At 34.6% G+C, this 23,194-nt stretch overlaps 1 protein-coding gene across 5 annotated transcripts in view; it reads right to left on the bottom strand.

Moving 5' to 3' along the window:
* Nucleotides 1–7,940: 7,940 nt before the first annotated feature.
* Nucleotides 7,941–23,194, bottom strand: part of LOC148275033 (uncharacterized) — a 60,911-nt gene continuing 45,657 nt past the window's right edge. For 3 of the 5 annotated variants that reach the window (XM_088236256.1, XM_088236258.1, XM_088236259.1), the window contains 6 exons: nt 21,901–22,056; nt 20,736–20,915; nt 18,271–18,395; nt 16,781–16,912; nt 12,503–12,599; nt 7,941–9,846 (listed from right to left, as the gene is read on the bottom strand). In XM_088236256.1, coding sequence (XP_088092382.1) covers nt 9,763–9,846; nt 12,503–12,599; nt 16,781–16,912; nt 18,271–18,395; nt 20,736–20,915; nt 21,901–22,056 — 774 coding nt within the window. In that variant the 3' untranslated portion in view covers nt 7,941–9,762. Of the gene's footprint in view, nt 9,847–12,502; nt 12,600–14,562; nt 14,674–16,780; nt 16,913–18,270; nt 18,396–20,735; nt 20,916–21,900; nt 22,057–23,194 lie in introns of all 5 variants that reach the window. The other 2 variants (XM_088236257.1, XM_088236255.1) reach the window with 1 other exon arrangement.

Raw genomic sequence — 23,194 nt, 5'->3', positions numbered from 1 at the left:
ATTTTAACAAAAAGGTTTCTAACTTTTTACTAAGCTCTTTATTGTACCATTTTTAATACAATTTACAAGTTTTAAACAATTATTTTTTTATACTTACGCACCCACACACACGCACCCTCTCCCTCATTCATTCCCACACGCACATGTATCCTCTCCCTCATTCATTCACGCATACACACATTCACATACACATGAATACAAACGTCACACAAATACAATTACTAAACTTCTTTTCTTATATTTTATGTGTCATTATATTTACAGTGGATTTTTTTAATTGGCTTTAGCATTGTTAAGATTTTTCTACTTATTTTGTTTATGTAATAGCTGTAAAAATCCCAAATAAAATAAATAAATAAATAACATCAACTTATTTTCAAAACTATTTTTTTTTGTAGTAATCAGTATATATTTTATACATAAGCATGATTATGTCAAGAAACAGTAGTGAAATAATAAATTTAATTTTATACATTACCAACTTTGCAATACCGATAATTTAAAAATCAAGTCTTACAAATTAGCCCGTATTTTCAACTGACAATGTCAAAATTATCGTAAAAAATTGTATTCTTAATTAGTTTCAATTAATATCTCACTTTTTTTAAATATTGGATTTTGCAGGGTATGCAAGTAGTAACTTGACATTTTTTGTTCCTACATTTAATAACTTAAATAATCAACTAGCCAATTTAGCAATATTAAATACTGATTGGATACTGAAGTAATAAATATATAATTTACAAATAAATAAAGCAACTACATTTATATAATCACACGTTTCATATTTAAAATTAGCTAGATTTGGTGTTTTTATTTTGCTTTAATCTAATGCGCTTATTAGTTTTAGTAATCATATTGGGAGTATAGTATAAATATATCATCAGTGCCGGTTTACAAGATTATTATAACCAATTTAAAATTAGATAGACGATAGAAATAAAGGAATTATATATTAGGGAAAGGAATAGGCGAGTCTGGGCGGTTTCATATACAGGCCTGTCTGTCAAACAAACAAATGGATTTATAACTACATTTATATATGTTTTAAAAATTGGGAAGACTGGACAGATATGGAATATAATTATAATACTTTGGTAAAATCTGATAACTATACAAAATCATCAAGCCTATGCGAAAATTGAGGACCGTTTTCACACAGTGAAATTTCTACAAAAAAACCAATTGCGTTTTTTATTGAAATGGGTTCTCCCATATGAGCTCTATCATTGGTGAAATAAAATTTTAACAAAACAATATGCGTGCAAAGTTGCAGCGATTCAAGTATCGTGAAATTAACAAAATATATTTTAAAAAAGAATAGGGTTGTGGTCCTGTGGCTAGTGTCTCGGATTCGCGAACCAAAGGTCCGTGCTTCGAATCCCACTCTACCCCAGCTCGATTCCCATTTTCTAATAGTGAGTTATTTACAACTGGTTGAAAATGGCTCTCAAAATTAAATGTTTGGGTAAATCATAAGAACTCAAATATTTATTTTTTTAATAAAAAAAATAAATAAATATCTACACTTCATAGAGTTTTCGCAAAGCGAAATATCTGAATATTTTTTTGGGGTGTTGAGTTTTTTAAAGTCGAAAAAAATCACAAACAAAACATAATTTCGGCCAAGAAAAAAGAAGATGTGAAGAAACTTCCGGCCTACTGTATAATAATAATAAAATAATATTATTTGAAATATATTTTGTTATCATCATCACGCAAAAGTAAACTAATTTAATTCCCGACATAAATCAATTTTCCATACATTCATATCACAAAAATATGTAGATAATTCTTTTTTGTGAAAATTCGTAAATTTAGAACATTTTTATAAATAATTCTACTGATTCTACATTGTTGATTTTACATATCTATAAAATGTCATTTTTATTTTATTTGAAATCGTAATAGTTTTATTTTTAACATGAAAAAACATTCTCCTGAAAAATTTACATTTTGTTGATATTTTGCTTTGTTAAAACGGTCCTCGATTGTGAGTTGCAGTTTCTGCAAAACTGTTTTATCATTTAATAAAAAACATGTTGAATAATGTATACGTCGCAGGCGGATTGTCATTAAAAGTGAATTACATATTGCCTAGGCAAATTACGAAACGGCTCCATTTTTTTTTTCATTTTTTTTTTTTGCATTACAACAGGCCAGGAGGCCTAATTACAGTGGTGAATTACATCACAGAACACCCAGGCTTAAGAAAAATCACATTTTAATTTTTGTGTTCTCACTGGGAATCAAACACGGAACCTTCCGAGCGTGAGTCAGGCGTCTTGACCACTACACCATGGAGGCCGCATTGTGAAATGGCCATATTGTGAAATGGCTGAACGAAGTTTAGCTGTTTTGCATTTTGCCTGAGACATGAAAAATGTGTTTTTATTCGCGGTAAAAATTAGAGAAAAAATAATAAAATTTAACTACTTTGCATGACGTCACTAGTTGCGTATTTTATTTCCATAATAAATTAAAATGAACTTCCATAAAAACATTTCACTAACAAACTTAATAGTTTATGGATATATATGAATATTTTATGGATAAATAATGGTAAATTAATATTGCAATACTTTGGGTTGGTTTCTTTGGGTTGAATCGCAGTGTGAATCATTAATGATTCACACTGCGATTTAGGTTTAAACCTACTCTTTAATTAAGATCTCAAAAGTGAATCCATTATATTTATTGCTAGCTTTGTAAAAACTTAAGATAATGATAATCATTTCACAGTAGAGCTTTGAGCTAAACATGAATTACGAGCTACACACAATTAATATTTTTGCAAAAATCGCTTTACATAGGAATAATTCACATTTATGGCCAAAATATGTTCCAAGCCACAACATACATTAATAAAATACGAACATAGTTATTTAAAAACCTATTAGAGCATTATTACCAAGTATGGAGTCCATTTTAGTACAATTTGTTGATGATGTCAGGAGCTCCATTAAAGAATGCAAAGGAGTTTGTCTACCTTAAAGTTGGATTACCCTCCATTTACAATTTTTTTGTCAATCCTCTGAAAAAAGTAATTTAGGGGTTTTTCTGTGCGTCAATATTTTTTACAAAATGTGGATTCCATACTTGGAAAGAGTATTCGATTAAATAATATGAAAATAAATAATAATTTATTAGTGACATGGAACACTTTACAAGAACAATATTGCTTTTTTACATAGATTACAAAATGGCAAGAGTAATTAGCATTAAAAAGTTACGATGTACAAAAATACCCGATTATTACAATCTCTTTACTGACAACGATAATTTCATATTATGCTAAGATAACATTCTTTTGACAGATAGAAAATCTGTTTGATTTTAATATCTTTGGATTCTCATAACATTGACGGCAGTCCATCACCGCAGTCATATAAAAAAATTACTAACAAAATTAGCAGTTCACAACGGAGTCCTGGTCCCGACCCTGATGTATGGGAGCGAAGTGTGGACTTGGAAAAACAGGGATGAAAGTAGTCTGAATGCTGTCGAAATGCGATCTATCAGGCGAATGTGTGTGGCGATAGATGCACAAATGTTGAGATCCGTACATCATGCGAGGCTGAGACAAACATTCTCGAAAAAATCAAGAAAGGAGCTCTGTGCTGGTTTGGACATGTAGAACAAATGGACAGCGAAAGAACGGCTAAGAATATTTACAATGCGAATGTTGGTGGATGCAGAAATAGAGGAAGACCGAGAAAGGCATGTCATGACAAATACTTGAGGATAGACATGTCAAAAGTCGGAAAAATCGGCGCGCGTGAGAAGATGTATGAATGTAGAGGAAGCAAGATCTGTATACAAAGATAGAGTGGTATGCCGTTCTATCCTCTCTGCTTACTGTTACGGGGAAACGATGTGATGGTTTGGTGTTGCTGTTGTTATAAAAACTATACAATGTAAAGTAAGATTTAAATGCACTCTCAGTTTTTCTGGGTTATTATGCCGTGTGTCATTCATACTCTTTACTAGACGTTTAGAATCGCATTAAAACTTCCCAGCGACTCAGACAAACACACTGTGCATCTGACAGACCGTGAAAATCTTAGAATTACATGATCAAAAAAAATTTGGTTGCCATAATTTTTTTTATGGATTATTGAAATAATTGTGTTTTTTTATCTCTTCCAAAGGGGTCAAATTTTTCTAACGCGGTGATGGATTTCTGTCAACAATAAGCTAAATTTTTAAACAATATTGATTGTTTACAAATCTTTTTAAACAAATATATAGATCAGTGATCTCAATAAACACATTTTTCGCAAAGGGAAACATTTTTGTAGAATGTGGAATGTGGAATTCTGAGCATTTGTAGGATTTATGACCTGTCATTGGCTGGTTTATGTGGCCACTTTACACACTGCGCATGAGATTCGTGTGGCAGAATTATTTCACCTACTAGGCAATGCCTGAAAACAATTTTTCAATTTTTACACTTGAGGGCCATTGGAAGCAAAGATAGCAACCTCCAAAAAAAATTGTCTTTTGGTTATTATGTCATTCTGTAGTTTATCAACTTTTTTAAAGTAAAAATCATGAGTTGAGTTACAAATGTAGTTTAAAATCATACTTCTGATGGTTTGAAAATAGTGTTTGTTGTTAGTAATTAGCCATTTTATTCGACCGATGACAGGCTTGAGATTTAAATTTTCAAAATGGACGTGCCATACAAATATTAAGAAAGTTTTTTTAATTCATATTTCTATTAAAGCTAATTTATTAGTAACTTAAAGTTTAAGTTGAGTAAAAATAACATTTCTAACGTGAAGACTCTTTGGCATTAGTGTAGCCGTTTTTGTTATTTTTCTCAAAAACGCCAAAACGGGAGTTTGCTATTTTTGCTTCCAATGCTCTCACTTCTCATACCAATTAGTTAAATCAAAAATGTTTCGAGTATCTCCGAATGTTTGTAGACTGGCTGGATTTCCTAATTGCTCCCAAGAGAAAGAAATCCAGCCTTAGTATCCAGCAGTGGAAATATAAAGTCTGAAGAAAAAAAAATCTCAATAAAAAAGTCTCAAAAAAATCTTTTAAAAAACTCAATTTTTAAAGGACATATTGGTGAACAAAATGAAAAACAATATTTTCAAAGTTCGAGTCCATAAATGGATTGCTGAAAAGACTCGACAGGAAGCTGAGGAATATGTTTCATATATCTGAATATAATTTTAGTTTCTTGAAAATCCTTTCTCGTTTCATTGATGTAGGTATGTTTAATTTTTTTTTTATTTCTTTTGAATTTTTACACAACAATTGATGTGAAAGTATGTACAATTATGTACAGAATAAATAATACACTGACACTCCGCAACGTGCCCGTGCCAGTGGAGTGGCTACATCCATAAATAAAAATAAAATTATATTGAATGTACCTATTGTATAAACATTTCCATTTGTAAACTATGTATTTGTATTTTATATTGGATTAAATAAATAAATAAAAGGAATTATTGGAGAAGAAAGAATGGTGAATGTTACACAGTGTGTAAAATTATCACTGAAAATAATAAATTACAGCGTCTGTAAATCGAGTTCCCTTCGTCTCTGTTGAGATGTCTTTGTTTATTATCAGTAATAATCGGGTAAAAATGTCATCGCATCACATTGACCAGAGGCATCAGGACTAGCAAACTAATTGCTTTTTAAAATTAATAACAATGGCGTAAAATAACTATTGAAAAACATAAACAACCTTTAGAATCAAACATTTAACAGATAATTATTTATTATGTGGAACTTCCTGTTGGAATCCTAACATTAAATCAAACAGTGATTTGAGTACACTATTTTTTTTACCGCTAATATCTCGAAAACTAACAATTTTTTACGTTAACATATTCTGGTAGTCACTAACTGGCATACAGCCCTCCAGTAGCTCAATCACAAATAACTGTCGACGTGCTAATAAGCGACGTGATAACAATTTCTCACCGTGGTTGGTTATCGTATTCGCGAACACAATGCAACATCCGCGAACACCTAATATTAAATGTCAAAATATTTATGTTTCACGACGTATAATCCTGCGCGCAATCACATATTTGAGTTTCACCGGTGTAAATATGGAAAATATTCCAAAACTGCCATTTTCATTTATTTTTTATCATGCTATTTATTGCATTTAGCCGGCGGTTGGCGAGCCAAATGTCAAGAAAAGCATTCGCCATAGTAATTGTAATTTAATTTTAACTTTTTTGTATTAGATACTCCTTACTTTTTTGCAAATGCAATATATTGTATTATTTTTTATAGTAAATGCCGATTTTTCGCCAGTGAACTGTATTTATTTACGAGGAAAACAAAAAACAAACCGACACGAGCGTCGACTTATGACTGCGATAACTTAAGCACGTTCATTATTGTCCATTGTGATCGCTCAAATGCTTAGCGTGTTTTTAAGCACGTCGATAGTTATTTGTGATTGAGCTACAGGGAATACATTGGTCTTAAGGACACCCTGTGTAATATATAAGGCGAAAAGCATTTTGAGACGGCTAAAAAAGCTGTACAGTGTAAAACAGCACGTAAAAATAAGCTTTATTTGCTGGAAAAATTCTTGTTTCGAATTCTATACAATTTATTTACATTTTTCGTCACATATAAAATGGGCGCAGTTTTTATAGTCTGTAAAAATAAATAATAATAAAATCTCTCTTGTAACCTTAATACAATACATATTTGGAATACGTTTTATCACTCCTTTGTTCGTTGATTATGCCATTTAAGCTAACTTCGTTTACATACAAGATATATCCAGGAAATATGTTCAGCCATGTTGGACATTTTGAGAAGGACGCCATTGTGAGTTAGCTGACTGTTGTGTACGCTTCGCGGTGCTTGTTTGAAATTTTTATTATTCGTTATAAGCAGACAGCCTTCGCTGATGCGCCTATATCTCGTGTACTGCTTTTTGTCCGGGTTCTTCCTTCAAAAAAGCATCCAAACAGTTTCATAACTGGTTGACCGAAATGGAATAAACAACTTGACTGGGCAATTTATTCCAGTCTGAAACTACCCGGCTGGAAAGAAAGATTTTCTTGGTATTGACGTGGAATTGGGGACGATAGAGCTCCCAGTTATGCCACCGTAAATTTGGGCTGGGATTTGATTGATACATATCGTGCAGGGGGCAGGCATAGTAATTATTGAGTGTCTTATAAGTTTCTATCAAGTCCCCTCTCTTTCGTCGTTCTTCCAATGATGTAAGTCCTAGTGCTTTTAATCTGCCGTGGTAAGGCATCCTTTTGAGTAATTTGGGGATTTTTGTAGCACATCTTTGGACTTTTTCCAATAGCTCGATGTCTTTAGTGTAGGGACTCCATACTTGATATCCATACTATAATAAAGGTCTAACATAGGTCTTGTATATTTAAAGAAATATCCCTGTGCCTCGATTATGATGGGAAGATAAAGACGTCATTCCTTCACCTTGGCGGTATAGTCCCCTAGCGATTATAAAGATATACTACCGACCCCCCACCTTCAAGTTTTGGGTAGGTACATCGATATGAAACAAGGGGAAGCGTACGTCACGGTACACATATCTACGCTCTAAAACGACATAGCTTCAGTATGACGTCATAGTTGAAGATAAAAGTCTCCCGACCGACTACAAAGGTACACTACCGATACCTCCACCATCAAGTTAAGTTTTGATGTAAGTAGATCGGTTTATACCGACGGGTCTAGAACCCCTTGATACGTTTATCTACGCATTAAAAGTGTCAAAAATTTTGTTCCACCGAGCAATTATTTATTTAAAAAATTTATCGTTTTGAGGCTGGCACTTTTTTTCTTAAAAGCCTATTCAAAATATAAGAGAGAAATAAGTCAATTTTGAAGTCCGTTTTTATTATATCCTTTTTAACTAATTTTACATATTTTTTTGTATATTCTGTGTTTATTATTTAGTATGTATTTCATTTTTATTTTTTGTAAATACCTTTTGGGCGTTAATGAACAAAATAAATAAATAAATAACGTATTTGGATGCGTAGGGCGAGTAGGACTTTGACGTATCACAAACATTTTTACATTTTGTAAGGAATGTAGTTTTATTGTTGGTGACAACAATATATCTACAGTCGTCTGCATACCCACACAGCTTGGCAAGTCATTCTAGATTTGTCTCTCCTAGCAAACAGTCGCTCTCTTACCACAATATAATATGCATCCAGAATAAACCACAGTCAACTACAATTAGGCTTATTATTGATCTTTACATACCACCATAGGGTATAACACATTTACATTACATTTTTTTTTGCACCTCAACAGGCCAGGAGGCCCAATAACAGTGGTGAATTACGGCACAGAATACCCAGGCTTAAGAAAACTCACATTAAATTTTGAGTTCTCACCGAGAATGGAACCCGGAACCTTACATGCGTGAGTCAAGCTTCTTGACCACTACATCACGGAGTCCGCCATTTTTGTGGTTGCGGGTTTCCTTTTTTGTACCTGGACGCACAGGATACGGCTCGTTGCGTTCGGGCGATAATATCGCGGACATATCACGTGTAGGGCGGTTAATAAGTTCATGAATATTTAAACGCGTGTAATTTTGAATGAAGAAAATAAGAGTTGCGTTGAAAAATAGTTTAAGAGCTAAATTTTTATCACAATATATTTTTATTCTGGATAAGTCTTTGTTTTTTTTTAACCTTTCAAGCGGAACACACATTCTGGATATACCTCGTAGTGACTGACCGAATTATCAGTTTTAACCGGTAAAACGAGTTTCGGCGTCGGGATGTGTCGGGTCACATTCGGCTGTAAAAGTTATATGAATAACATAATGAACCAAAAAGCACTAAAAATAAACTAATTTACTAATTAAATTTATGCTTTTTTTTTCATTGTGTATTTTATTGAACACTTATTTCAATGAACTCGTTAGGTCTAAAAATAAAAATGCCCGATTTTGGGCGTTTTCAAGTGACTTTCAAATTCGACAACGTTTTGAGTATGTTCAAATGTTTGCAGACAAGCTGGATTTCCTCCCTAGGGAGTTGATTCAGATGTAAATTTGTTGCAACAGAGATGAAAAACATTTTTGAGACGAGAATATGGAAGTCTAGGAACTTACAGGTCATTGGCTGGTCTAAGTGGCCACATTACACACTGTGTAACATTCACTATTCTCAACAATATTTTGAGTTTGTCCAAATTTTTGTAGACAAGGACTGGATTAAAGAGCTGGAACCTTTATTTATGAGGGTGAGATTCATCTAATTTAATTGTTTCACCTACATACTAGGCATGATTGAAAATCTTTTTTTTTTAAATTTCTATTCTTCTTCGTGGACCAGGTGAATTTAGATGTTTAAATATGAGCAGAATGGTCAATGTTACACAGTGTGTAAAGTCGCCGCTTAAACCAGCCAATGACAGGTCATAAGCCCTATAGATGCCTTGACTTTCATATTCCCTTATTTAAGATATTGTCCATCCCTGTTCTTCATCTCTGTTGTAATATGTTAATTCACTATTCTGCCTATGTTTAGACCTCCACATTTCAACTCTTCCATCTGTTGACTTTTGTGAATTAAAAGAGCATGTGGGTGAGGTTCATCCGGCTGAGCCATAAAACTTTCGAGTTAGGCTCCCCGGCGGTCGATCAGTATTGGTAAACAAGCATACGAACATACTCGGAACGTTGATCTCTTCCAAAGCCAGCGGTCTCATCTCGGTGTATTAGCGACTCTCTACCGGCGTGACAGTACGGAAGGCAGCGAAGGGAGATTAAGGCGAGTTCTCGTCATCCACTTCCTTGATGACAGTGTCCGACTCCCAGCGGCTGCGCTGCGCCAGGAGATCGTTCAGTTTCTATCAATCCAGAAAAACACAATTTTTATAAAAAAAAACTAGTTGCAAAGATTAAAAAACATTTGAGTTTGTAAGTGACAATGAGGAATTCCAGCCCAACCCAGAATTCAATTTTAAAAATGTTTTCGTGAACACGTGAATATTTAAAAATTTTGGAGTAGGATGAAATATCTCAAAAACGCATGCAAAAATAAATTAAAAATGTTAAAAATAGTATTCATTTTAAAATCGTAAATAATGACGTCACTCCTTATATCTACGTGTAGTATTTCCGGTTTCCGCTTTAAAGCCCCCGCACCTTGTAAGGAACGTTTAGATCATAGAAAACATTTCAATTTGTTGACATTTCAACCAGAGATTATGTCAACTTTCTAGGTTCTTCTAAATCGAAACGTTTGTAAAAACAACCATAACATAGAAATGAGCAAATTACGATCAATTAAATGAAGTAATTAAAGCAATATTCCATAGATTCTTGTCAGTTTTGTTATTGGCTGGAGAAATACAACTTACCGCGGTCAGTGAAGGTAAGAACGCCAACCGTTTCATGACGTCACTACTGAAAAGTGACACACTGATTACAATCATTTGGCGCGGTATTTGATAAATGTAACTTTAAAAAATCATATCTTTGTAAATAACGCACAAAAAAAAAGATACATATTTTTGCTTAGTTAAATAGTACGCTAATAGAAAAAAAAAATATTAGAAAACAGTGGAATTCCTCATTCTTGATGGAAGTTCATTGAAATTTATTATATAAATAAAAGACGAGTGATACTTTAATCCACAAATTTGGAAAATCCAGTGACCGGTTTCATCGCTTTCCCGACATCTTCGAGACTGGTGATGGGTAGCTAGTACACATTGCGTCTAATAACTATAATATCTTTATGCATATAATAAATATTGGGTTTAGATTTTCAGTATTCCTCCATTACACATTTACGTATCGACTGAAATAATTTGTTATTAAATAATAAGTACTTATTAGGCACAAAAAAAGCATTTTATCGGAAATCGGGGATAAATTACAAATATCACCAAAAGTATACTCAGTCAGTCACGTAGTCCAGTACTAGCTAGTATTAGTAGCTCTCGGGAAGTTGGCGCGGGTGCACGTTTCGCCCGAGTCGTTAGCGATACCCAATGGTTTTTTCATGTTTTCAGCAGTTAGATTTGAAATATTGCCATCTTTGAATTAAATTATGGTTAATTAAAGCCATTCCCTATAAATATTTCATTTTTCCTTTTTGAAATCTTTTATTTTATTAATGTGTAGTGACTACACAGCACCGTAACTCGAGGGTGTTTTTAGGACAGTAAGGGAAAGGTTAAGGAGTTCAATATGGCGGCCTTCGTGGTGTAGTGGTCAAGACGCTTGACTCACGCACGGAAGGTTCCGGGTTCGATTCCCGGTGAGAACACAAAAATGTTTTTAAAATGTGATTTTTCTCAAGCCTGGGTGCTCTGTGATGTAATTCACCACTGTAATTAGGCCTCCTGGCCTGTTGTGGTGCAAAAAAAATGTAAAAATGTAAATATATTTATACAAAACAAAGGGTAAGGATAGAGAATTCAAAATTATATGAAAGTAAATTAAATAAAGTTATTTGTATCTTAAGGGTCATTATCAAATGATTTTTTTTCAGTTTTAAGTATATTTTTTCTTCTCTTTTTATTTATTATCTCTGTTTTGTATAAATACATTGAACTCCTTAATAAAGATACCAGTCTCGAAGATGTCGCGAAAGCGATGAAACCGGTCACTGGATATTCCAAATTTGTGAAGTAAAGTATCACTCGTCTTTTATTTATATAATAAATTGCAAAGATTAAAGTGAAATAATATGGAAATAACACTTTTTTTTACATTTTTAAAGTAATTCTATGAAATACTGTCGAATATTTTTTTTAAAATTATAGGTGGGCCTTGGCTGAATCCAAGTCTCCTCCACTCTCGCTGGTCTGGTGCCCTTTCTCTCCAGTTCCTCACTTCCAAAATTGTCATATCTACGCTGATGCAGCCCTTCCATCGATGTTGGGCCTTCCTGGTCTTCGTCGTCCTTGTGGCACAGAGAGAGTTAAGCGTTTGATGGGGTTTTCGTCGTCCATTCTAATTAAATGGCCAGCCCACCTCGAGCGTCCCGCCTTGATGGAGTTGATTACATCGGGCGCTCGGTAGATATCGTATAGCTCTCTATTGAATGCGACGACGCCAATGGTTGTTTTCTCTCGCAGGGCCATAGATAACTCAGAGGTTTCTTCTTTCGAAAGCTGCAATAGTTCCCTGCAAAGATTGTCGGACTCGTGTCTTGCAAATATGTCCAAAGAAAGACAGTATCCTTTTTAGATACACCACTGACAGATGAGTTGTAATGTGGAGTTCTTCTAGTATCGACGCATTCGTTCTTCTGGCTGTCCACCGAGGTACACGCGGCGATCCTCTCCCTCTCGTAGGCACGCATTGTCGATGTTTCAGCCCACAGGAAAACGGAGAATACCAGGACACCATCAATAAGGTTAGGTGAAAGTGCTGTACATAAAATCTTTGTTTATGTAAAAAGGTACATCTTTGAAAATTTGCAGCATAATGCCTTCATCCTCTCGTGCTTTCGATTCTACTGTCCATAAAGAAAGAAATGCTATAATTTACCTGTGGAGAATCAATGATGATAATTCTCTGCTCTATCTTAGGGGTTAGCAAACACGATTGCTGCTCCAAGTCGTCCAAGGAAGCTCGGCGAGTCAATCTAGAATCAAAATTTTACATTCTCTGATGAAAGAAAAATTATCGTTGTTAAAAAAATATAACAGCCAAACAATAATTTGCTGCCCGAAATTGTATTTAAAATAATAGATTTTCTTGGATTGTCCTTATGGACAATGGAAGTAGGTTGTACACAAGAAATATACCAATCCTCTTTGACTGAAAGTCTGTTACAGTAAAACCTCATTTTTACGTTCCTCAATTTGACATTTTCCCACTTTTTACGCCGAAATATTTAGAATATTCCCTTAATTAACATTTTTTACATTTTTCATATCGGTTTTACGTTTTGTATTTTTCAAAACTCATTCGATCGGTCGAATTGCGCTGAGTCGCATGCCGCCGCATTTGCCCAAAATGGTGAGTAAAATCAAGGTAAATAAAAAATGTGTAAATTGTTGTCTCAAACTAAGTTCAAAGTGGGTGCAGTGTAATTGACCATTTTGTTCAAGTGTCTATTTTGACATTTTACTCAATTGTGACAGGCAGGCAACTAGTCAACAGTTTTCATTTTTACAAATCTTTCGAATCTAGCATTTATCCTAAAGACCTTCTTCCCCTTTATCGTTTTCCATTTAAAGCTTCTATTTATGCCCCAAGTATTGAATTCACATTCGGAGTCGAAAGCCACCTACAGCCCCGGTGTAGCGGTGTGCATCAAAGGCATCCAATAAAAGTATTGTTATGTCCTGGATTCCTAGCCATTGTGGTATTCCTGGGAACGAAAAAGTGGACGCGTTAGCAAAGGAGGCGGTCCACTCCGGGAATCCTGCCTATAGTAATTTACTACCACTAGGTGATCTCCTTGTTATGACGAAGGAGAAGCAACTTCGCACATGGCAAGAATATTGGTTAGCCTCCTCCCAAGCCAAGGGTAGACATCTTTTCCAACTGAAGCCAAATGTAACAGAAAAGCCTTGGTTTTCCAAAGTGATTCTGAACAAGTTTGAGACATCCTCCATATGCAGGCACTGCTGCAATGGTTCTCACCTGTTCAAAATCCATGTCCGGGACTCTGCCATTTGCGAATGTCAGCTAGATGAGGAAGATTTAAACCATATAGTTTTTGGATGCCCCATAAATGATTGTATCCTGATTTCCTATCCGACCTCTCTGATATTAATATCCCATTCATATTCTAACTCTCCTGTCCCCACCCAATAAACGTGTATTTAAAATCCTATGTAAATATCTAGTTATAAATGGTGTACAGCTGTAAATATGTTATATTATTATATGTATATATTATATTGAATACTAACTTGTATATATTACTAACACATGTGTAAATATGTAAAAAAAAAAAAAACAAAACAAAAATACTCGACACTGGTCAGAACACCCGAGTAGAGATGTGAAAAGGCCATGAAAAAACGAAGAAGAAGAAGAAGACAGGCAGGCAATAGAAATATTATTCGAAGTTTTAAACATAATCATAAAAGTGTGTTTTGCCGCAATGTAAATGACAGTTGAAATTCTGTGGTGCCATACTAAAAAAAACTGATACATACAATATAAATAAAATTTTCCAATATTTGGGGAAAAAATCATTGTGTGCATTTTATGCGAATTCAAAATATTCAAACATGTTTTGTTTATTTCAATAAAAAAAAATTATAGTATTGATTGAAAAAATACAAAATATTTTAATGAAATATGATTTCATTATATTAATAATAAAATATTAATAATCCCCAATTATGACAGCTTTTACAATTTTTCTGCAGATATTTATTATAGTCTAATATAATAATTATATTTTTATGTAATTTCTCTTTTTCTTTTCCTCGCTTTAGTGTTTTCCTCAGTTTTACACTTTTTTTGTTGCTCCCTAGAAAAATGTAGAACAGGGGTTTTGCTGTAGTTTTAAATAGTTTTTGCAGCATCGGGGTGGAGAGTCTAGTAACTGTATTTGAATGAATAAATGATAGTGCGGGGCGGGTTACCTATGGCGGGTGGTGCTGGCGGCGGGTGCGACATTGGGCGCGGCAGACTGGGCGTCCACAGAGGAGGCCCTTCTCAGGGGGGCAGTCATGTCCGCCTTGCCCACAATATGTCTGAACACACAACACACAGAACTACTCACTCGGAACTAGGTGATTCAAAATGCATGCGCTTTCTTGTGGATTCAGTTAGACTTGTCAATAATGTTAAATGATATTTTAAAAGATGACATGAACGAGTGAAGTAAAATAAACAGACGGGTTAGTCTTTAAAACATTCAAGTTTGTTAGTTAAAATTCATGGTGGAGGGCATTGTAATTTATTATAGAAGTAAAAGACAAAATTGGAATAACCAGTGACCGGTTTTGTCGATTTTAAAACATCTTCGAGACTTATATCTTTTTTATAAAAAAGTAAATAAAATTGATGTTAATAAATATTATAGTCCTTAAAAATATAGCTTGATTAAAATGACAGCTGCCAAACTAATGTCACTAGTGATGGGAAATTACTGATCACTGATCATGTACCGATCAAATTAGTTTTTTATTATTAGATTTTATTAGTATTTTCATGCAAACGTGAAACTCTGTTTCTTTAAAATTGAAGTTGAAAATTGATATAAAAACGCAAAAACAAGCCTATTTTAGTGTGTTTAAGACAATTATTTACCAAAAATAAGACATTTATACTTTTTTTCATGAACATAAAATGAATTGTTTTTTTATTCGATCAATTTACATTGATCAATTTGTCCCATCTCTAACAATTTTGAAAAATGATGTAACCTTTTAAGAACGTCGTTAATGATTAGGTTTATTTTTAATTTATTTCAACAGAGATGGAAAACATTTTTAAAAAGGGAATATGGAAGTCTAGGCATTTACAGGGCTTATGACCTGTCATTGGCTGGTTTTAATGGCCACTTTACACACTGTGTAACATTCGACATTCTGCCCATGTTTGAACATCCACATTTCCTCAACTCTTCCATCTGTTGACTTTTGTGAAGTAAAAGAGCTGAAACCTTTATCACGTGGATGAGATTCATCCGGCTGAACCAAATCACCTACTAGGCAATGCCTGAAAACAATTTTCCAATTTTTATACTTCTTCTTTTACCAGGTAGTAATTCAACAATGTTTGAGTATATCCAAATGCTTGCAGACTGGCTGGATTTTCTCACTAGGGAGTTGTTATGAACAAGTTGTTCAATTAGGTTTATTTTAGTTTTTGTTTTAAAGCTTACTTCATATATTTTTGTTGATTTATATGGCAAGCATTGTATTAAAAAATAAATTAACATGCCAGATACAAATGATTTTTCGTGTGTCAATATAAATCACTCCTTGGACGTTACTACAAAGTTATGTTGTCACTTTTGCTGACAACTGTCATTCTAATCAAGCTATATTTTAAGGACTATAGTATATGACCACTTACCAACTTTTTATGTCTACCGGTTCCGAGATAAATAGTCAAATATCTTTTCAATATAGCCCACTTTTTGATTAAAAATTAACCAATCATATAACTTTCAACCTCCGAGCCCCTTCCCCTTCCTAACCTAACCCCCAGACATTTTGCAACATATCACTAAATATTAAGAACCTAATTTTAGTGCATGTTTAGAAATGGTGGTGTTTGCATCTCCTTTAACTCTGCGTGCAATTTATGTATTTTTTTGTAAATACTACGCTAATGACAAAGGTGAAAGTGAATTTTAGTATTCGCATGTTGGCGTAGTGAGTTTCCTGACGAGGAGACGGGTACGTCTCGAAACCGGTAGACATAAAAAGTCGGCAAGTGGTTATAAACTAATATTTACTAATATTAATTAATGCTGTCGAAATGCGATCTCTCAGGCGAATGTGTGGTAAAACTTTGTACGATAGATGCATAAATGTAGAGATCCGTACATTATGTAAGGCTGAGATAAGCATTATCAACAAAATCGAGAAAGGAGCTCTGCACTGGTTTGGACACGTAGAGCGAATGGACAGAAAAAGAACGGCTAAGAATATTTACAATGCGAATGTTGATGGATGCAGAAATTGAGGAAGACCGAGAAAGACATGGCATGACCGAATCCAACAAATACTTGAAGATGGACATGTCAAAAGTCGTGATAATCGGCGAGCGTGCAAGAGAAGATGTATGCATGTAGAGGAAGCGAGATCTGTATGCAAAGACCAAGTGATGAAATAATACTACGGTTACCTGTGATGGCCGGTGGTGGGCGGGGCGTGCGGAGAGAGGGGGAGGTGCGGGGGCGTGTCTATCGAGGAGGACCTACGCAGGGGAGGGGGCCCGTCCAGCTCCCCTCCATCCAACATCTTCACAAGACTGTGTCTGTAGAAAAATTCAGTATATTCAAATAAGAATAATGTTGCATCACTGGAATGCTCTATTTTCAAAATTAGAATAATATTCCATCATTTGGATGCCTGTTTTTTTAAATAAGAATAATGTTGCATCACTGGGAAGCTCTATTTTAAAAATTAAATAAATAAAACCCCTCCATGCGCTCTGTAGCTGCAAGACATGCTGGGATGTTTATATATTGTACAGCGCCCTTGAGGTGATTTTCACAAAAATGGCGCTATATAAATTATCTAAATATATATATATATATATATGAAAACCGCAAATGTGGACATGTGCACGGTGTCAGAAATTTGCTGAATGCTCAATTGACGGTCGAAATGCAAAACTTCACGCACACGATCTACTTTTTCGTGGGCTCATCGACCTCTTCCCGGTCCCCTTTGAACGCCCCGTTCCACGTCCCGGCCTGCGACCTTGAAATGCAGTCATCCTCGAAGGCCTTTTGAAGCATCTGGAACGTTTTGGTGGCATTCTTTCCAAGCTTCACGCAAAACTTGATGGCGTATCGCTGTTCAAGCGAACGCTCCATCGCGCCGTGTTACAAAGTTGAAAACAAACACCTCACGCGAGGGCACGTCTTTCCGCTCACACTGCTCTGAGCAAACTGGCGACCAGCCGCGTTAGACGTGCAGACCCCCCCCTACATTTCTCGACTGGTCTTAACGCGCTGCCATGGATAGTCGCGTCACAATAAAATCATGCGTATTACTTTCATAATGGACCGTGTATATAAGATTCAGGCACTAATTTAATCAGCAATATTACATTTTACGTGAACATTAAAATATCGCTTTTCTCATTACTTGTAATTTAGAGATGTCCGACTTCTTCCAAGTCGGTCCCTCAATGCTGAGGATCGTGATCATCATGAACAATACTAATGAGTCTGTTCAACTCCAGTCTGTCCTCAGCCCGACGTACTGACTCATCAAATTTTAGCCCCGTAGGCACCTTTATTTGGTCAGTCCATCTATATGGGATTCTACCCCGGCTTCTCCTACCTTCAACTCGGCCAGACATTATTGCCTTTTCTAGATTGTCTGGCTCACGTCTAGCAATATGTCCAAAGAAAGACAGTATCCTTCTCAAACACACCACTGATAGACGAGTTGTAATATGGAGCTCTTCCGGTATCGATGCATTCGTCCTTCTGGCTGTCCGAGGCACTCGCATCAGCCTTCTCCAACACCACATCTCGAATGCATCGATCCTCATCCTCTCGTGGGCACGCATTGTCCACGTTTCAGCCCCATAAAGGAAAACGGAGAATACCAGGGCTAAAATGAATGTACACTAATGAATGATGAATAAATGTATACTACCTTCGACTGAGAGTGATGAGTGACTGCCTGTGTTTGGAATGTTTAGCTTTGCCCGTTCTCATGTTGATAGCGTTGAAGTGATTCTGGACGGCCATCCCTATCTCTGGGCACATGTCATCGTCCACCTGGAAGGCAAATAGATGTCACATTAACTTATTCTTTTGTCGTTATTACAATAAATATGTAATCGCAATTGAAAAAAGTTAAGCAATTGTGCAGTTCTAAGGTTGAAAAAATAAATAATATTTTATTACCGCCCTTACAAGGTTATGTTGTTGAATTTTGATGAAGTGTCAAATGTGACCTATTCAATTGGCCCTACTATAGTCTGTGTATAAGCAGTATTGGTGAGGGACAAAGATAGTTAGTTTGAGAAGGATGACAATAATATATAGACTATTTATACTGTTTATTAATATTTATTAAACCAAGGAGTTCGCAACAATCGAATTTAGAGTTAATGATTTTATATAAAAATATTAGGTCAGTTATTTTCCTGCGATCCTCCAGAGTAGGTAAATTCAAAAAGTTTAGCAAAGATATGTATGTAGTTAATTTGTTCTGTAGGAATATGCAGTTTGAAATTAATGAATCTTAAAATTGTTTGTTGGACTCTTTCAACATTATTTATATGAATTTTGTAAAAAGGGGACCATATAGTAGAGTTGTATTCTATTTGGCTTCTAACCGAGGATATATTATACAAGAGTTTCATGAATTTTATGTACATATATATATATATATTTGGATAATTTATATAGCGCCGCTTTTGTGAAAATCACCTCAAGGGCGCTGTACAATAAATAAATATCCCATCATGTCTTGCAGCTACAGAGCGCATGGACGGTTGGGATTCTTGTTCCTCGTCTCCAATTATGATATACAGGAGCTAGATTACAGCACGTCTTGCAGCTACAGAGCGCATAGACAATAAGAAATCTAGCCCCTATTTACATTTTTTTATTTTTTTATTTGACAATAAAGTTAAGAGATTTAGTGATATTTAAAAAAATATATATAAAAAACAAAATTAAAAAATAGAAGTTAGATAACAACGAGTCTTGCAGCTTCTGAGCGCATGGACGGTTGGAATTCTAGACCTCATTTATTAAATTTGTATATTTGATAGTTGATAATGTTTACCTATTGAAGCTAGATTACTAATCGTCTTGCAGCTACAAAGTGCATGGACGAGTGAAATTCTGGCAACTTAAAATTATCAATAAATTTACAAAAACAAACATTGAGCGTAATTGTAAATTTGTAAAGTGTTCGTGCCAAAAAGTAAACAATAAAAAACTAAACAGATAAAGCACTTCAACACTACGGATAACATAACAGATAAAAATATCCGAAGGGTAGCTTTCGTAGATGTTCGGTAGTCACTAGTCACTGTCGCAGTATCGCACATGTGCAAACACATGTTGTTTGCTAAATTCCTAGAAGATGGTCCGGTTCACGTGGAGTTGCCGGAGGCGGAGGGGGGGAAGAAGCCTATTGTTCCAACGACTTTGTATCCATTTTAGTCTGTATTATTTCGTTTTATAATGAGTATGAAATTCCCGCTCAAAAGAATGAAACCCAAAGTTTTCATACTTTTAGAAGTAATGTGGTTGATGTGGCTTTTTAATTAAAGTTTTTCGTCAAATATGACACCAAGATCTCGAATCCCTGTGACTTTTTTCAGTTGAATGTTGCTTATTGAATACGGAAATAAGATGTGTGATTAGTAGTCATATTTCATGTCAACCACGTCGGGAATCGAAACTGAGACCTCTCGCATGGTAGGCAAATGCATCGACCACTACACCACGAGGCCGACAAAAATAGTTTAGTACAGTAATACCCCATTTTTGTGTTTTTTTTAGTGAACCAAAAAAGTATAAAACTGAGGAAATGAAAAATGTATGGAAAAATTTAATAAAATAAAAATATTTAAATATACTGCTAGAAAAATTGTAAAAACTGTCGTAATTGGGGATTATAAATACTTTTACCTATTTTCAATGATTTTATTCAAAATATTTCGTATTTTTATTATTATTATTATTATTATTTAATAAAAAACATTCTTAACCTTTCCCTCACTAAGCATCCAAAAATTACACATGATCCGAACGGGGGGACCAAACGACCCCAGCGCCTACTTGTATATGGCATCAGGAGAATAAAACGTTGGAAGTGTTTATGACCGTGCAATAATTTAATCATGTTTTCGCATACACAAATTTTTACTAATTCGTGTATTTTATTCATTTTTGTTAGTTTGCCGAATGCTTATGTACATAAAGTGAAATTGACCAAATCCGTCTATGGGGGATTCGAATCCCCCCTTCGGCCCGGCTAGGTTAAATAATTTTATGTAGGTACTTAAATTTAAAAACACAAAAATTTTAATTTTTATAAAACACATGCAATGATTTTTCCCCTAAATATTGAGAAATTTTATTTCATATATTCCTCACCAGCACCCTGGATCCCTGGAACATGGTGTAGCCGTCGCGGCCCTGGTAGATGTACTTCTTGATGGCCAGTCGGTACTGCAGGTCCGGCTGGAGGTACTCGTCCCCCACGCGGACCGTCTGACGATGCACTCGCTGCCTAGGGGGCGCTGCGGGGTCGAAGGCAAATGACACGCCCGCCACCTGTATGAAGAAGAGGATGTTCACTGTTAAGGAGATTATCTATCTTGAAAGATGGCTAAATATATTAGGATATGTGTTTTTTAGGCATATTGAGTTATTAACAATGTTTTAAGTATGTCCAAATATTTGTAGACAGACTGGTCTACAAACCGTCCAAAGCCATGTGACGTAAAAGAGAACTGAATAAACAATTATTTCCTCACTCTTGATACTGCAGATATTTTGGGAGACAATCGCTTCACACGCGCTAACAGAAAAGTTGCCAACACTTCTGCCAGACGCCAATAGTAGCTCTTCGATTTTCGTAAGGGGTGGTTCTTTTGTTCGTGTTGCAAGCATGAGCTGATGGTTTTTTCATGATTTTAGCAATGAGGTTTAAAATATTATCACTTTTACTTCACCTTTACTTCAACTTCAAATAATTTAAGCAATTGCCTACGTAAGTTCCGTTATTCCGATTTAAAATCTCTCATTTTTTGCATGTGTAATAACTACACGGTACCATAACTGGTTTTGAATCGGGTTGTGGTCCCGTGGCTAGTGTCTCGGACTCACGGCTCAAAGGTCTGTGGTTCGAATCCCACTCCCTCTCTACCCCAACTTGATTCCCATTTTCTAATAGTGAGTTATTTACAACTCGTTGAAAATGGCCCTCAAAATTAAATATTTGCGTAAATCATAAGAACGCAAATATTTATTTTAACTAAAAATAAAAGTAATGTGTGGATGTTTTTGGCACAGTAAGAAAAGGGTTAACATCAAGAAACAGGATATACAATTATAATAGATTGAGTTTTTCTACTGACATTTCTTGGTGGAACTGCATTTTAATTAGTTATTTATTTATTCATCAACAGTTTAAAGAACCTTTAACAAATAATAATATTCTACAAGATTCACGATTCAAGATTCAAGATTCACAAGTTTTGTAAGATTCATGTATTATTTTCCAACGTTTGTGTACCAAATTACGGATTAGACTCGCCTGTGGGAACCTGCCTTCCAGTTTGGGATACTCGCAGACTCCGTTCTCCAGCGCGGCGATGATGGTTTCTCCGGAACAGGAGATGAGGACCAGGGGATCCTGCATGGGGATGATGCTGGACAGGTCTCGCATCGTGAACTCGCCGGCTGCGTGGACCTGGTTATTATCGTATTCTTAATTTAAATCCTGAAATAGTGCACACATTTTTAATTTTAACTTTTACTCTAAACTTTTAATTTAAACTTTTAATTTAAACTTTTAATTTCAACTTTTAATTTAAACTTTTAATTTAAACTTTTAACTTAAACTTTTAATTTGAACTATTAGTTCAAACTTTTAGTTCAAACTTTTAATTTTAACTTTTAATTTTAATTTTTAATTTATTTATTTATTCATATTTTTCGCTTACAAACTATAAATTAATAATAAAAATAATGTGACCTCACTGGGGTTTCCCGTGCCGAGGACACTTAACAATTTAGTTTTTTTTATTACATTTGAGAATAAACAAAGAAGACTCACTTAAAAAACAAACATAATTAACAAATATTCAGACAGTTTTAAAAACAAAGTATTTATATACATCTATATTATTTATATTACAAAACACACAATGAAAACAACAAAAACCTAACATAAGCCATACAGTTGTGCATCTACTACCTGCATTTAATTAATTATTGTTGGTGGTGATTTTTTACTAAGAAATATAAATGTTCATGGAAGCAGAGAGAGAGGGGAGGAAAGTAGATTTGGAGCTATACAATGTCTTCTCCCTTTTATGTACTTTTTATTTAATATTTATATTTATTTTTTTGAGAATTTAATTATTTTATCTCCTCTCCTCCTGCATTTATAATATATCAAAGTGAAATCTGTAATTGGTCTTACTTTTTTTAATTGTTCTTTTGTACCTTGTATTTATATTAAGACTGCATGATTTCCTTAATAAATTAATAAAAAAATATTTGAAAAAAATCCCTGAAAACAGAAATGTTATTTTCACTGAACTTAAACTTTAAGATACTAATAAATTAGCTTTAATAGGAACACAAATTCAAAATACCCTTTTAATATTTGTATGGGACGGCCATTTTGAACATTTAAATCTCAAGCATGTCGTTGGTAGAATAAAATGGCTGATGGATATTGCTTTGCTTTGTTTGCTTCTGATTTAGGTGCGGAAAGGGAATGATGATGATGATGAATGTGGCCATTTAAACCAGCCAATGACAAGCCCTGTAAATGCCTAGACTACCATAATTCCTTCACTTATATGTTCTCTATTTCTGTT

Source organism: Micrasema longulum, unplaced genomic scaffold (genome assembly GCF_059751315.1).
Source record: "Micrasema longulum isolate JH-2025_06_02 unplaced genomic scaffold, ASM5975131v1 h1tg001527l, whole genome shotgun sequence".
NCBI lineage: Eukaryota > Metazoa > Arthropoda > Insecta > Trichoptera > Brachycentridae > Micrasema > Micrasema longulum.
The sequence above is the reverse complement of the archived record's forward strand: the minus strand, read 5'-3'. Positions and strand labels throughout refer to the sequence as shown.